General features: G+C 32.7%; 1 protein-coding gene across 1 annotated transcript in view; it reads left to right on the top strand.

Annotated features, from left to right (window-relative positions):
* Positions 1–16,568, top strand: part of PDS5A (PDS5 cohesin associated factor A) — a 136,580-nt gene that overhangs the window by 57,764 nt on the left and 62,248 nt on the right. Inside the window, exons 9-16 of the mRNA XM_049631903.1 lie at positions 1,730–1,845; positions 4,181–4,275; positions 5,012–5,157; positions 7,299–7,450; positions 8,925–9,038; positions 11,287–11,368; positions 12,683–12,731; positions 12,916–13,055. Of these exons, the coding sequence (XP_049487860.1) occupies positions 1,730–1,845; positions 4,181–4,275; positions 5,012–5,157; positions 7,299–7,450; positions 8,925–9,038; positions 11,287–11,368; positions 12,683–12,731; positions 12,916–13,055 (894 nt within the window). The remainder of the gene's footprint in view (positions 1–1,729; positions 1,846–4,180; positions 4,276–5,011; positions 5,158–7,298; positions 7,451–8,924; positions 9,039–11,286; positions 11,369–12,682; positions 12,732–12,915; positions 13,056–16,568) is intronic.

Raw genomic sequence — 16,568 nt, 5'->3', positions numbered from 1 at the left:
GGGGGGGGGGGGTATAAAAAAAAAAAAATTAAAAAAACCCTGTTATGTGGAAAATATCACATGAAGAACAAGGTTTTGTTTTATTTTTTAATATTAAGAATTTAACCACAGCCTAAAGATGTTCCCATATCAAATTATTTCTAGGTATAAGGCATTAAAATTTTTTCTCTCAGTCTCTTCATAGAGTCTGAATATGAAAACTCACACCTCTTCAATCCTTAAACAAGATTGCCATGATAGATGGTGGGAAGGAATTAAGAACTAGATTTCTAGGTTTCTTTGTGTGGACTTAAATTAACTGAGGGAGACACCAAGTGATTTTTGCACCAAAAAAAATTTACCATCACTATAACCATATTCCAACTTCACTCAAGGAATATATTTTAAATTTTAAAAAGGTAGGGGGGCAAGTTTTCATTCAGTTTCAGTAGTTAAAAATATAGATATGAAATGTCACATCATTTGAAGTAATCAGTAAACTACTGAAGTAGTTACCAGTAGAATAAACTTCCACTTATTTTAGTTTTTGACATTTAAGAGATAGATTGATTTTTCTTTAAAAAAATAAATCATGTTGATTAGTTGATTGGGCTTACTAAAAGATTCTAATCTGTATTGTTGTCACATTGCTTGAGAAAAACTTCATCAAAGAAAATCATTTTTATGATTATAAATGTTAAAGCTTGATATAGTTTTCATTTTTACATGTTTGATAAGTGTGCCTCTCTTACCCATAAAACCCCTATTCCTGAAAGATAAGCCATTCGTAACAAAGACCATATCCCATGCCTTTATTTTTTTAATGTAGTATCTTTTTCCATTAATATTTCTTTATTTGATTTCTGGTATTACTGGTATTTCTGGTATTCAAAAACAATTTGAATGTTTGAAAAAAATTAGCAATTGCTTTTAGTTACTGTCTTTGTTTTCTTAGTGAATATGTGATTTTTAGTATATGTGCTGCCGAACGAAGTGGGCACATGAATATGTGATTTTTAAAATTTCACATACCATATGGTTTCAGAATAATTTAATTTCTATTAAGATGTGACATCACTAGTGAAACTGGAACAGAATTCATAGCATATATTGATTTAGGATAAGAAAATTGGAGGCCTTTATCGAAAAACAACTTCAAACTAAGTTTTGATTTTTTTTTGTAGCGTTCAGTTCACCTGACCTTTTAAATCTTCTAAAAATTCTTGCTCTTCCATTAAAATGAGTTTTCCTGAATCATGACATTCTTCAGTGTCCTGTTCTCCAGTAAGTTAGGGGATCCTCATTTAAAATTTCATATATCAAAATTTTAATTGATATGAGTTTACCCTGGAGCTCAAATGGCAGGAAAGATTTCTTACAAGAAAACTTACTAGGGTGGGAATTATTTGCAGCTTTTCCCTTCACAGAATTTTTTCTCAAACTCTTAGGGAATGTTAGAATTGAATGATTATCTTCATATTTCTACATTATAGATTGCAAACAAGCAGTTGGAGGGGCTATAAATTAGCAGTTGTAGGGGGTGTGAAATAAGAGCAAAGAACCAAATGATCTAACATGGACTCACATCAATTTCTACATAGTAAATAAGAGCATATGAGCATATGATATTTTAAAATTCTCGTCATTGTAAGCAGAAATAGGAAATTATAGCTTCTTGGGAATATATCATGTTGTTTTCTATAATCTGATGAATAAACCTTGACTTCATTTATTTTCTCTTTTTCCTTAGAGCAATGATGGAGAAGAACGATTAGCTGTTGTTCGACTTTTAGCTAAATTGTTTGGTTCTAAAGATTCTGATTTGGCAACACAGAATCGTCCTCTTTGGCAGTGTTTTCTTGGACGGTAAGAGAACATATAGTTCTATGGATTCTAATTTTTACGTTTCAGAGGCCAGTCAGTATGGTCTGCTTGATTAAAACCATACATTTCAAAACTTCAATTGATATGTTTGTTTTTTAGTATCTATGTTGCTGTCTTTCTTGGAGAACAAATTGTAGATCAGATTTTTTATGAAGAATGCTTATTATTTTATTTACCACATAACATTTTTTAATCTTTCTGTGCTAAAATAATGTCATTAGGCAACATCTGAAAATGTTCAGTCTTAAGATTTTTAAATCATGAGACTGAAGACATAATGATCCAGGCCATGCCATTCCTCAGTCCAGCAATGTATTCATTTACTAGTGTTTATCTTTTAGGTTTGTAGCTTATCTAATTGAGTCATGTATGTTGTGAACTAATGTGGTATTGTATGACTTTGAAATTGAAAATAATTGCTCTTCATTCAGATAGCTTTTTTTTTTTTAAGTTTATTTATTTATTTTTAGAGAGTGAGAGTGCACAAGCAGGGAGGGGCTGAGAAAGAAGGAGTGAGTTTGAAGCAGGCTCTGTGCTGTCAGCGCAGGAGCCAGATGTGGGGCTCGAACTCACGAACCATGAAATCATGACCTGAGCCAAAATCACGAGTTGGACACTTGAGCAACTGAGCCAGCCAGGCACCCAATTCAGATAGCCTTTAATGTTCTTTCTCAAGAATCTAGAATTACTAGATTCTATTCAACATGATGGTAAGGTTGAAAAATATGAAATTTATCAGATTCCCTCTTGCATTCCCTGTACATGTTGCTTTGCTTCAAACCATGAAAAGCCAGTTTTTACTGTTAGTATTCTGGAGAACATTTTAGATTTATCAATTCAACTGGTTCAGAAGGTGGGCTTAGAAATTATGTTAAGATAAATTCATTATAATAATCGTAAGTTAAATATTACTGTATAACAAACAAATCTGAGAAATCTCTGACACTGACATAATGACAGTCTTAAGTTACTTTCCCAGAACAGACCATTTTGAAGGTCTTTAAATGCTATTTTGAATAATTAAACTTGATTTTATGAGAACTTAGAGATAATGAAGCAACTGTACTTGTCAGTAAACAGAAGAGTGATTTTTGTCCTTGTGATTGCCTCAGTGTTTATAGCAAAACAATCACTTGTAAAAACTAAATCAGCTGTAAGCAGTTTCTTATATTCATAATTTTACATTCACTGCTATATCTAATAATCAGTCTCTGATTCATAGAAACAAAGAAGTATTACCAGTTTTACCATATTATTTACCTTAGCTATTTAGCAGTAAGTGTTTTGATACTTTGTAATTTACTTGATCATAAATGGTAATGTTTTCATTTTTTTCTGGCAGTTAGAAAATCATTAATCCTAGGGGCACCTGGGTGACTCAATTAAGCGTCGAACTCATGATCTCATGGTTTGTGAGATTGACCCCTGCACGGAGCTGCCTTGGGATTCTCTCTCTCCCTGTCTCTCTGCACCCCATCCCCCCCACTTGTGCGCATGCTCTCTCTCTCTCTCTCAGAATAAATATTCTTAAAATATTTTAAAAATAAAATTATAAATGCTAAATGCATGATTTATTAAAGTAAAATTGTTTAAGGAAGTAAAAGGCCATGGACGTAAAATGTTTATTAAATAACTTTAATTGGGTATTTTATGAGATTACTTCAAAAATAAAAATATTTCTTGCTTTTTAGAATCACTTTATTTATAATTAATAAATGTTTTTAAATTGCCCATAATAAATTTTAAATTTGAGAATTGCTGAGCTTAACTCTTGATTTACATTTGTGGATCTACATGAAGTGTTTCATACTTATTGCAATTTTACAATGTACTAGACCTTTTAAAAGAGCATTTAAATACAAGTTTATCGCAGGGTTTGAAACTTTTTTGTTGTAAGGCAGCATGACACAAGCATTTTATAAAATCATCTTTGAACTTCTGGATCTGCCTCTCTCTTGCTTTCTACCTCTTATTCCTCCTAGTATTTTCCCTCCATAAACTTTTTTCATGTAGATTTTCTAGGTTTTAAATATTTATTTTTTGTTTGTTTTGTATCATTTTAGGCTGTTAAATTTGGAGCACTACAGAGTTAGATAGTGTGGGTTGAGGGATATGTTTATACTTTTGTTTGTTTTGGTGTGGTAAACATTCTGTTTTCAAAAATGTTTTTGTGAAAATATGTATTTCTTTATATTCTACCTTCAGAACCCATTAACTGTCATAATAATTAACAGCCATTTATATAATGTGGATATACCTTATTTGACAGTAATTATGTTGCCTTTACAACTAATCTTTAGCAACTTTTTCCATGTAGATTTAATGACATTCACGTTCCTGTGAGATTAGAAAGTGTGAAATTTGCCAGCCACTGTTTAATGAATCATCCAGATTTAGCAAAGGATCTCACAGGTAAGCTGGCTGATTTATTACAAATATGGGAGCAATTACACAAATACATTTAGATGGGAGCTTTGATCTTAAATTTAGTTTCTGAATAGGTTTTAACTCTGACATTATTTCAGATTTCTATCAGTCATGAACTATAAATGATTTTATGTTTGTACAATAAAATTATATTTGAAATCTTCATATTGTAATCCTTTGGAATTTTTTGGAAATCGTAATTTGAGGAAGTAGACATTGGATTTGGCACAAATAATTATACCTATGTGATAATTAAATATAGTAACATATCTAATAGTAAGTGGGAAAGTATCTTCTGGAGTAGACTAGAATTTCTCATTCTTCACTTGAACTTAGAGCATTTGAACTCACTTATTTAGTGTTAGTAAATAAATGCTTTTATCAAAATGGTATTTACCAAAAAAGAGGTATTGTAACTTAAGTTTTGAACTATATAAATCAGATATTGCTTTGTGATTTGACTTTTCCAGAGTAGTTGAGGTAAAATACATTATTTATTAAGACGTGACTTTGCAGTAATAGCTACCTAGTGTGGTCTAGTTTATTTTGTGATTATGTAGGGTATTGCCTCCTCAAAAATAAAATTATTTTAATTCATGCCACATTTTACAAACATTGTTTTGGTATGGATAAAAACATAAAGCATTGGTTTTTTCTGTCATTCTGAACATGACAAATATCATAGCTAACATTTAGCTTTAGTTTTTTTCTTATATTACAGAATATTTGAAAGTTAGATCACATGATCCAGAAGAAGCAATTCGTCATGATGTCATTGTTACTATAATAACAGCTGCCAAAAGAGACCTTGCCTTAGTGAATGATCAGCTACTTGGCTTTGTAAGGGAAAGAACACTGGATAAACGGGTAAAATCTGAGGAATTTTATTCTTTTGTAATTTGCTATATTTAAAGTGTTTGTTAAATACAATAGGAATTATTCCTAGTATACCTAAAACTTTTATGTGTGAAGTTCAAATCAATACAGTACTAAGTAAAAATCTAAAAATTTTTATGTTTTCTGTGTATCTTTTAATTACCTTTACAAATGAATACATTGGGTTCTATAGCTTTTCAGATATTAGGCATGGGTTTGTCTTCTAGCCTACCTTTATAAAAAAGAGCAGCTCAATTAAAGTTTTATTTTACCTTTTCAGTTATATGATGAGTTTCAAAAGAATAGTGATCACCTATGTTTGTTTTTTTTTTCTTATAGTTAGCATTTTCAAAATTGACATGTTATATAAACTTAGCTGGGTCTATCACTCATTGAATTAAAAGAATATGTTACTTTATATGAAAATGATATTTCTGTATTGCTTTGCTAAGCTAAGGGCAGAAATGATAGTTCTTTAGTTACTTTTTTGGGTGATTTCCTCTCTCTGGTTACAGTTGAAAACATGGGTTGATAAGAGTAGTACTAAGAACAACAAAAGTGGTTCCTAAGGAATAGTGTCAACTATAAGCAAGAGACAGACATGCAAGGCAGGCTGATTAGACATGCTTCTTACTAACATCTTTAACAGAGGTTGCCTTTGCAGTGTGCTATTTTATTTGACTCATAGTTTAAAACACACTGTCCTCCTGAAACCAGTGTCATTTAGTAATAATTTCAGAGTAAAACTACATTTCTTGGATATGAAATATAGCAAGAGGTATTTATTCTTTCTTTTAAAATAGAGGAGGCAAATATGTAAAGTGGGCACTGTTGAACATATGCAACTGTATCAGTAATTCTAACTTTGAACAAGTTTTTCCTCTTGGCTTTAATTTAAATGAAATGATACTCTACCTAGTGATTAGCTGGTAACTCTCTCCCCACCCCCATACACACACTTGATTTAAGGTATTACCATTTGTGTTATTTCCTCCTTTTAGTAACATTTCACTCCAGCTTCTGTAAATGTTTATACTTTCCGAAGGAGTTAAATAAATTAATCTTCCTGAGGGTGCATGGTATGGTCATATAGCATCTACTAGACATTTTAGGACCTGGATTTTGGTGTAATAAATTAGATGGCCCTGGGTATAGCCTTTCTGAAATTTGTTTTCTCTTCTATAAAATGTGAGGACAGGACTTAATCTTTAGATTTCACTGCTTACAGTCTTTGGTTTCATGTGAGAAATGTCACACGACATCCATTACTTGTTGTATGGGGACAGAGTTTCATTCATCTACTAAATAGCCTAAAAATGAGGAAATTGTACAAAAAATTATAAAGAAATATTAATGTAAATAAGCCAAAGATAATATGTTCTGACTTGTTGGGATAAATATCTTTTCTGGTTTTGTTTTGTTTTGTTGTTTTGTTTTACTACATCTCACTATCATGGTTCTAACTGTAGGTTTTTATAGTCTCCTTTTTTATCTACCTTCCTCCTACTACCTTTCTTTCCTCCTAGTAAACCGTTCCAATCTCTAGAAGTCCCAAAGAGTCTTCCAGTAACTAGTAGTATGTGGCTAGGTAAATCATTTGCCCATTTAATCTATAAAGTAAGGAAGTTCACTTAAGATGATCGCTAAGGTACTTTCCAACTTTGTAATTCTAAGATCTTGATACTAAATTTTGCTCTTCTTATTCTGAGTTAATAACAAAAGAAATTTAATTAGGATACAGGATTCCAGATCATAGGGCTTTTGGTTGCAGAGTAAATCACACACTTTCTCTTTTACCTTTTAATCACTTCTAAAACTTGGGCACATTTTTTTAGACAGAATCTAATGAAGTCTTCTGTAAGATTTACTACTGATGGCTTGGCTGTGAGGGAAATAGGTTGGTAGGTTGATGTAGTAGTATTTGCATTAGACAATTTTTAAAGTAGTCAGATTTATAAATAAGAACCTATTCAGTGTTGGTAAAGCAATTTGTTGCTTAGGAAAATAAATATTGTGCTAGTTTATATACATGTAAGTCTGATTGTACAACCTAGTTGAAGAAATGGCAGTTTTTTACAGATTAGCATTCTAAAGTTTGGTATCTCACTCATTCAATAAACTATACTTTTTAGTGGCGAGTAAGAAAAGAAGCTATGATGGGTCTTGCTCAGCTTTATAAGAAATACTGTCTTCATGGTGAAGCAGGAAAAGAAGCTGCAGAGAAAGTCAGCTGGATAAAGGACAAGCTTTTGCATATTTATTATCAGAATAGCATCGATGACAAGTGAGTCTAATATGTTGGTAGAATGGTTGAATATAAAAATGCTTTTAATTTTTTTAACATAATTTACTTCTATTTTATAATTATTTCTAAATTTAGAAATCACTTTATTGTATTTATACATACTATATTTAAATAAGACTAGCAATAATTGTCAAGTAGCATAATTAATGAAATAGACACGGGCTTCAGAGTCAGACCAGAGGCCAGATGTTCATTTTGCCCCTTATTAGACGTGTGTCTTTGCACAATCGTCTTCTGTATATCTTGGTTTTATCCAAAAAAAGGAGTAATAATAAAGCTTTCCTTACAAGATTGTAATGTAGATTAAATAAAAAAATGAACATAGAGCTCCCTAGCCCAATGCCTGGCAATACAGCACTATTCAGTAACTGCTAGTTGTTATGCTTCCTTTTTTGAAACACTGTAAATATAATAGAGGTAGTACTGTGGTGTTTTTTTATTGAGGTATAATTGATACATAGCATACTAGTTTCAGGTGTGCATAACATTCTATATTTGTATAAATTGGGAAAAGATCACGATATGGCAACTTAGTTACAAATTTTTTTTCTAGTGATAAGGACTTAGGTTTTCATTTTTCAAGTTTTACTTGCAATTCTGTTTTGAATTGTAGTGATGATTTTCGCTTTTGCAGAATACTTGCAATGTTTTGTTGCATTAGACTGACTACTTTGGTATCATTGGCTGTGCATTTCATTGATAAATGAGGATCTCTTGTATTTTCTTATTCCAGTGATATTGAATAATAAATATAAGCTTAGCAAGAAAGTTATTGCAGTATTGGTAAGGCATTTAGACTGTGGAGAAAAGAGAGATCAGATGTGCCCAGGAAAAGCTAACTTTTCAGGAAGCAATATGAAGGAAGATCCTTCTGATTTTATGTAATGACACCACGGGGAAAGAGTTGAACTATAAGTAGAGGAAGTTAATGTTTTTGTTTTTGACAATTAGCTGTTCTTGATTGTTAGCTTTATATGTAGTGTTAAGTAATTTACTATTATAGATCAGGACTGATGAAGAAGAATAGGTGGAACAGCCTAGCACCTTGTGTTTAGGAGTAATGTATGACCCTTTTAGAACAAATGTTCCACACTGACAAAAAGTAAAGTCACAAATCGCAACTAGCTGTAAGTTTAAAAATAACTAGTCCACGGTACCTGCCTGGCTCAGTTGGTAGAGCATGCGACTTGATCTCATGGGTTGAGCCCTATGTTGGGCATAGAGATTACTCAAAAAAAAAAAAAAAAAAAAAAAAAAACCCAACCCACAACTGTACTCCAAGAAAAGGAACCAGTCACATAATAATATTTTCCATTGTATTTGCACATATAGGCATCACCATTTTGCACATATAGGTCTGATATTTTTGCATAAGATGGTTAACATATAAAATGCCTGTTGCTTCTAAAAAATAGAATAATTATATTATTGGTGGGTATTTTTTGTTTCATAGACTGTTGGTAGAGAAAATCTTTGCTCAGTATCTTGTCCCCCACAACCTGGAAACAGAAGAGAGAATGAAATGCTTATATTATTTATATGCTAGTTTGGATCCAAATGCTGTCAAGTAAGTTACTTTTTAAATGAATGTTTTGGAGTAAAGATTTTATAAAATTACTTCACCTTATCTAATTGTTGTTGATGGGGTTGTTGCTTCTTCTAGTTTGAACCAGGAACCTCAGGTAAATATTTATAGAGAAAAATTTCACAAGTTCAGGTAAATTTAAAAGCAAAAATATTCCTATATACATAGATAATATTTTGGCACCTGAGTCCGTAATATATATATCGTTTCAGGGATTCAAAGAAATCCCCATGTCAAAATTACTTTTGTCTGCCTGTTGACTAGAGTCTAAATTACACTATTGGAGCTTTACAATACTATGTCTAAGAACTAAGTACTACTTCTTTAGCAAGAGAGTATATCCAGATCACCTCTATGTAGAATGACCATATGATTGGTAGTCTGAACTGGGATATTTTTGAGACTGAAAGGCACTATTAATATTTTTGATCAGACAGTTGATATAAACTTTAACTGTCCTAGGCCACTGGGATATATGGTCACTCCACTGTAATAAAGCTTTTTAAAAAGTAAATAAGTCCTGTTGTTGAGATACCTGGTTCTTCTGAAAAGAACCTCAGCGTGTGTGTGTGTGTGTGTGTGTGTGTGTGTGTGTTTATTACAATATGTGTATATTTTGTATATTTATCTTTTAACTTTCATATAATTTCAAATTTACAGAAAGACTGCAGGAATAGTACAGAGCATTATGATGTCCTTATACCCAGATTCATCATTTGCTTTATCATTTGCCATTTGCATATACTTTTTCTTTATCTCTACATAAATATTTTCTTCTGAACCATCTGAGAGTAATTTGCAGACATTAGATCCCGTTACCCCTAAATATTTCAATGTATATTCCCTAAGAGTAGGATATAACCAGAGTATTCTTGACAAATCAAGAGATTTAGCATTGATACAATATTATTGTCTAATCTAATATGTATTTAAATTTCCTCAGTTGTCTCAGTAATGTGCTTTATTGGGTTTTGTTTTTTTTTTCCCCCTTTGTAGTATTACAGATTGCATTTGATTGTCATGTGTCTGGTCTCTTAACTTGAAGCCATTGCTCTCTCTTTCTTTGTCTTTTAGGACTTTGATGACTGGGGAAGAGTATTGCATAGTCCAGTCCAGTTATTTTGTAGAATATTCCCTCAATTTGGGTTCATCTAGTGTTTCCTCATTATTAGATTAAGTTTATACATTTTCAGCAGAAATTCTACAGAAGTAACATAGTATCCTTAGTGCATCGTGTAAGGAGGCATTAGCCATCATTTGTTTTTAATTTGTGAGTGATTCCTAATGCTCACTGTAGATAGTAAATTCCTGGCCTAAGGTTTAGTCTCTGTTTATATTTCAGAATATTGGCAAACAATACTCCAAGATAGACTAATATCTCAGAGGTCCTCTAGACACCTGGAATTATGGACTGTTTGTGAGAGAAGAAAATCTGCTTTCATAGAGAGAGTAGTCTAGAGTAAACACACTCAAGTTAAATTTGGTTCCTTGAATCTACATCATTTCTAAGAAGTTCATTTTTCCAGCCTTTCATACATATGTCTTAGCTTGCCATGAAAAGCCTTTACAATCTGATCCTTTTCTACAGTATGTTCCAGCTTCCTGATACTACTCCATTCATAGTCTGTGTTCCAAATCTGTAAATTTTTTTTAAGTTTCCTTTGTTGCAGGCATTTTGATGACATTTTATCTTTTATGCCAGAACATTCTAGCTATCTCTGCTTAGAATGTCTTTCAGTCCCTTCATTTACCTGGAAAGATTTTTTTCATCCTCCTAAACTTCTCAAATATTTTCTCTCATAAGAAGGTTTACGTTTACCATTTTAAACTAACCTGTCTTGGGGCGCCTGGGTAGCTCAGTCATGAGCCATCAGTCTTGATTTTGGCTCGAGTCATGGTCTCCCAGGTTGTAGGTTTGAGCCCCACATTAGGCTCTGCATTCACAGAGTGGAGCACAGAGAGCAGAGCCTGCTTAGGATTCTCTCTTCCCTCTCTCTCTGCCCATCCTCTACTCTGTCTCTCTCTAAAATAAATAAATGTTTAAAAAAAATTTTAAACTAACCTGTCTTAATCCTAATAAATAAATGTCAGTGCTGGTGCTTAAAATTTTAGGTAGATATACAAGCATGGTGTATTTATACAAGGCAACAAGAAAAGTAGGATGGTTGAGTAGTTACCAGAATTGTTATATTACGTTATCTCTTTTTCATGCTTATAACTTTATTAACAGAGCTCTCAATGAAATGTGGAAGTGTCAGAACATGCTTAGAAGTCACGTACGAGAACTATTGGATTTGCACAAGCAACCTACAGTAGGTTCATGATTTGTTTAAATTCATAGTTTGTTATGGTCATTATTCAGTTTTTCTCTAGTTACATATAATGAAGCAAGCAAAAAGTATTTTGAGTATTTTCCAAATGTCAGTTACGCATAATTTCTGTAGTTTTCTAAACAAAATTTTCACTGTAAATGAATATAACAAAATTTTATTTTCTAGCATGAGCAAAGAAATGGTGATATCTAGTTTATCATTTTAGATACTAAGCGTTTATACATAGTTCATCAGTTTTCAAAGAATTAAGTCTCAAGATAAAATTCTATATAAAGTCATGGTTTTTTTTTTTTTACTCCATGATTTTTTGGTCCTTCAATATAGAGTCAGTATCAAATCCAGTGCCAATCCTATAAATATGCCAAAGTCAAATTAACAAAAAAATTCTGCCCAATGTTTTCTGGAAGATGGGGGAAAGAAACTTGAATAATTTCTTAATATATTTCTCAATGTGTTGCTAGAATAGGTGTTCTTAACTAGGGAATCATAGACAGAGACCCTTCAAAGATCTATTGATGCTAAAGCAAGGGTTGGCAAACTTTTTTTGTAACTGATGAGGTTGTAAAAATTTAGGCTTTGCCAGCCATAAAGTCTTGGTGAACTTCTCAACTCTGCCTTTATAAAATTGCAAAAGCAGTCATAGACAGTATATAAATAAACAGTGTGTGTTTCAGCAAACCTTTAATAAAAACAAATGGTCTGTAGGACCATAGTTTACCAATTTCTGATCCAATAACTCAAATTTCATACTTTATTGTGTTGGACAATACGGAAGTACTTTTTGTATATGTGCTGCTGAAGCGAGCACCAGAAGTACTTTTTGGAAAGGAGGTGATTTTCTGAGTTGTTTTTTTGTTTTGTTTTGTTTTGTTTTGAGGTTATTTTAGTAATAGGTCATAAAATAGGTAATAGAACTATTCAGGAAGAATTTTTTTTTCCTATTCACATTTTTAGTTAATTTTCTTTGATGTATGGTTTCACAGTAATTTTGGTATAATTGTTTCAGTTATCTTCAGTTCAATCTTCTGGCAAGATGTTTTCTCTATGGAAATTGTATATTCCTTTTTTAATTTTTAAATACCTTCCTTCTGACATCACCTTTCCTTCTGTTTGTCCTGACTTAATAGTTGTTGCTACTCCACAATTCTTTGTTATCAACTTCTGGTATAGATTTTCTGGTGGCTGGTTTGTGATGATTTTTTTTTTTTTTTAATTTTAAAAAATGTATAATACTGAGTTTGGATTTTCTTACAGAAATTTGTTCATATGACTTCTTTTTGTTTTAAATTTCAGTCAGAGGCTAACTGTTCTGCCATGTTTGGAAAACTGATGACCATAGCAAGTGAGTTTGCTTATTCATTCCATATATAACATAATAAACATCAAAACAGGCAAATAACTTACCCAATGGGACAATTTAATATCAAGTAAGAGAAAATAATTCAGCATAATTTTTAAGAGAGCTTGCTCTTAGTTTAGCAGAGTAGTTTTTCTTTTATAATACTGATTCTCTTTAATTTTTTTAGAGAATTTGCCTGACCCTGGGAAAGCACAAGATTTTGTGAAGAAATTTAACCAGGTTCTCGGTGATGATGAGAAATTGCGGTCTCAGCTGGAGTTATTAATCAGTCCAACCTGTTCTTGCAAACAGGCAGATGTTTGTGTGGTTAGTAAATTATACTTGTACATTTGTTCTTTTAGCTTTGCTTATTGAAATTTATATTTCATTAAAACCTGCCTTACATAAATTATTTGTGTTAATTTAACTATAATGTGAGCTCTGAATTACTCAGGAGTATATCTGTGATCAGCTTAGTTGTCTCACCAGTGTTCAGCCAAATTCCAGGGAAAACACTAGAGAACTAAGCTAGGGAGATTGGTCCTAGGAATTGAGCAAGACAGTATGCTTTGCATTTAGTAGACATTTGTTAATGTAAATAGAACTTTCTAAATCCTTGTGTGTGCATACATTTTCTTCACTTGTATTAGGATGGCGATAACCCTTGTCAATAAATTAGCAACAGTTACATTGTCATATATACATTTATAGAGAAGGTAATTTCCCATTTAGGCTTTTGTCTTCATTCTATTCCTGGATTCTGTATTTTATAGAAAACCAGTATTCATTGAAAATATCAGGAAAGAACTTCATCCATTCATTTATTCAGCATTTTATGAGTTTTGTGTTTGAATTTCAGCTATACCATTTACTACCAGTGTGACCTTTAGTAAGTTCAATATTTTGTAGCCTCATTTTTCTCATCTATGTGTGAAAACGTCACAGGATTGTTAGAAGATTTTGTGTGTTTGTGTGTGTGTGTGTGTGTGTGTGTGTGTGTGTGTGTGAGAGAGAGAGAGAGAGAGAGAGAGAGAGAGAGAGACTGACTGTGTGTCCTAATACATGGCCCTTTAGGATTTAAATACATTGTATTTCTGTGGTATAGCACATATATTACAACTGCTATGTTTGGGACTAGGCTTACAGAGATGAATAAGAGAAAAAAAATATTTCAGATACTTATGTCTAACTTTGTTCTAGAAAGAATTAGAGTGGGATAATTATGTAATAAAGGGATGAGGACTATGATACATGTGTATAAGAAATGGTATGAAAGCATGGTATAGGTATTTTTTATTCATTCTAGGGATACTGGGTCTCTAAGTGGATCTAAAAAGACCAGGAATTAGGAAAAGATGAGGGGAAGCCAAGTTAGGGAAGAGAACAGTGGACTCTTCTTTTGGGTCTGGGAATATGGATATACCAACCACCCAGACTCCCTCAACCTTTGCACTTCTGAATGAGTGGTTTGCCGAAAACATTTAAAGGTTTCATTTACTTCTTTGGGATTTAGAATTCTAGCTCCAGAGTGCTGTGTCCTGCAGGGCATCAACTAATATAATTGGATCATAGAATGAAATAGCTTGAAAAGACCTTAGAAATAGTTGGTTTAAGCATTTGATTTTACAAATAAAGACATTGAATTTTAAGGTTTCTTATCCAGTATTTTACATCTGGTGATAGTGGCTGAGCTTCAGATAGAGTCTAGATCTATCATAAGTCCACAATTGTGTTCTTTCTATACATACAATTGTTTACCGGAAGAGCCAGTTCAAACTGAGTACTGCTCAACAAATGTGCACCTTGAGAAAGAACAATCAGGTGGTGTTTTTGGTCTGAGAGAAACAGAAATTAAGCTTGAGTTTGAAAAAATGGCAATAACATGAATTCCTACTATTTGTCAGACCATAAATATTTAAAAGTTTCTAAATCCAAAAAGTATATGCAAAACAGATGTTTGTAACCAAAATATCTCAGGATGAATACCACAGCCATGCAGTGTAGCCAATCAGTGCTCCTGATTTTAGCAACCAGGAAAGTAGAGATGAGGACTGCAGTTGCACTGGAAAGAGCAAGGTGATGATACTTTTTTGGAGGGGAAATTATTCTGAAGATATTTTAGGCAATGGTCCACAGAATAGCTAATAGAAGTCTATTCTAGAAGACTCTTCACATTTTTTAGTTTGTTTTCTTTGGTGAATGGTTTCACAGTAATTTGTTTTCTGGCTTTTACATGAGCATTGTGTATTCTGAGCACATTATTTAACTTATCTGTATATTGAGTATAAAATAAGATTTATAATACTCTTTAAACACTCAGGAAAACACCACTGTTAGTTTTTGCCATTTTCCAGAATATCTATATCCTTTTGTCCTTCTCCCCAAGGGCTACTGGTATTAGTTATATACATCCTCTATTATCACATTCTTTTTTCCTGCTGCTTTCATTCTGAAATAGAAGAAAAGAATAAAGAAATACACAAAATTTAGTTTCTGTCATTCTGTGTAGCTTTCATTCTCAGAATTTCTCTCTATCCCCTACTAATGTGTATGTATCACCACTTCCTTTTTTTCTAAATGACAATCACTTCTTCTCAAGAAGTGAACATTACTCAGTAACAAGAGTTTTGTAGGAATGGAGATCTAATACTTTGAGCAAGGAATAACAATAGACCCATAGATTTTCCAGGAAGCTTATTAATGGAGCATTTGAGACAGTCCTAGGTTTAAATTCCAGCTGTACCATTTACTACCATTGTGACTGTTAGTGAGTTACTCAGTATTTCTGAGCCTCCTTTTCTTCATCTGTAAATATTATCAACCTCATGAGATTGTTAGAGTAAGATGAAATGAAATTTTGTGTATGACTTAAAATAAGACCCTTGCGCTACCCCATAAGATGTAAATAAATGGTAATTTTTGTGGTACTACATATACATAACACTGGCAATTCTTAAAATAAGTGGAAAGGGATCACAAATCTCCATCTTTTTAACGGTCTCAAAGTGATTCTGCTAGAGTACTTCACAGATCACACCTTAAAAAACCCTTCTACAGGGTTATCTGAATATGCATTGTATCTTCTGAAGGCCAAATTTTGGGTTGTCCCTTGATCAAGCCTACACCATTATATTGCACTGCATAATTTAGTAAATTGTATTATACATAGTCTCTCACTGAGGTTGTAGTTTAGGTGACAGAGGCAGACAAATATTTCAATAGAGAATACAGCGTGGTAAGTATTCTGAAAGAATCGTGTCCTTTGTAACACAAAGGAACAGCCCCCATTCCAGGCCAGGGTGGAAATTGGAATAGCTTATTCGAGAATAAGTGGTTCCTGAATTGAATCTTAACAATTATGTAAGTAGGGATTAGACCACTACATCAAGAATGACTGGCTGTATTTCTAGCCTCAGTAACTGGATATCGGAGAAGATATTGGAGGGATAGAAAAAGATAACGATGTGTGGCCTCTCAGCAGTTGTGTTTAGAAGTCTGGAATTCAAGACTGGTTGGTATAGTTCCTGGAGGAGGTAAAGAAAAGAATGGAAAGGGAGAGAGATGCTAATGCATGCTATTTAGTAACAATCATCAAATGTTTCCTGTTTTCTTTTAATTTAATCTTTCTATAGTTAGAATGATATACAGGGGTGATGTGATTTATAGTAAGAAATATATATTGGTCTTTGTCCCCCATTTCTGGTACAGAAGTAAAAACCCTTTAAGTTACCAAAGTGCAGAAAGCCACGTAGGTGTCTTTTGTTATGTTAATGTGGTGCATTTAGCAACTAGGCCTAAGGATGGGGACTGGTTGCCTCTGGAGCCAATTACATGATAAGA

The sequence above is a fragment of the Panthera uncia genome, chromosome B1, assembly GCF_023721935.1.
Source record: "Panthera uncia isolate 11264 chromosome B1, Puncia_PCG_1.0, whole genome shotgun sequence".
Classification (NCBI taxonomy): domain Eukaryota; kingdom Metazoa; phylum Chordata; class Mammalia; order Carnivora; family Felidae; genus Panthera; species Panthera uncia.
The sequence above is the reverse complement of the archived record's forward strand: the minus strand, read 5'-3'. Positions and strand labels throughout refer to the sequence as shown.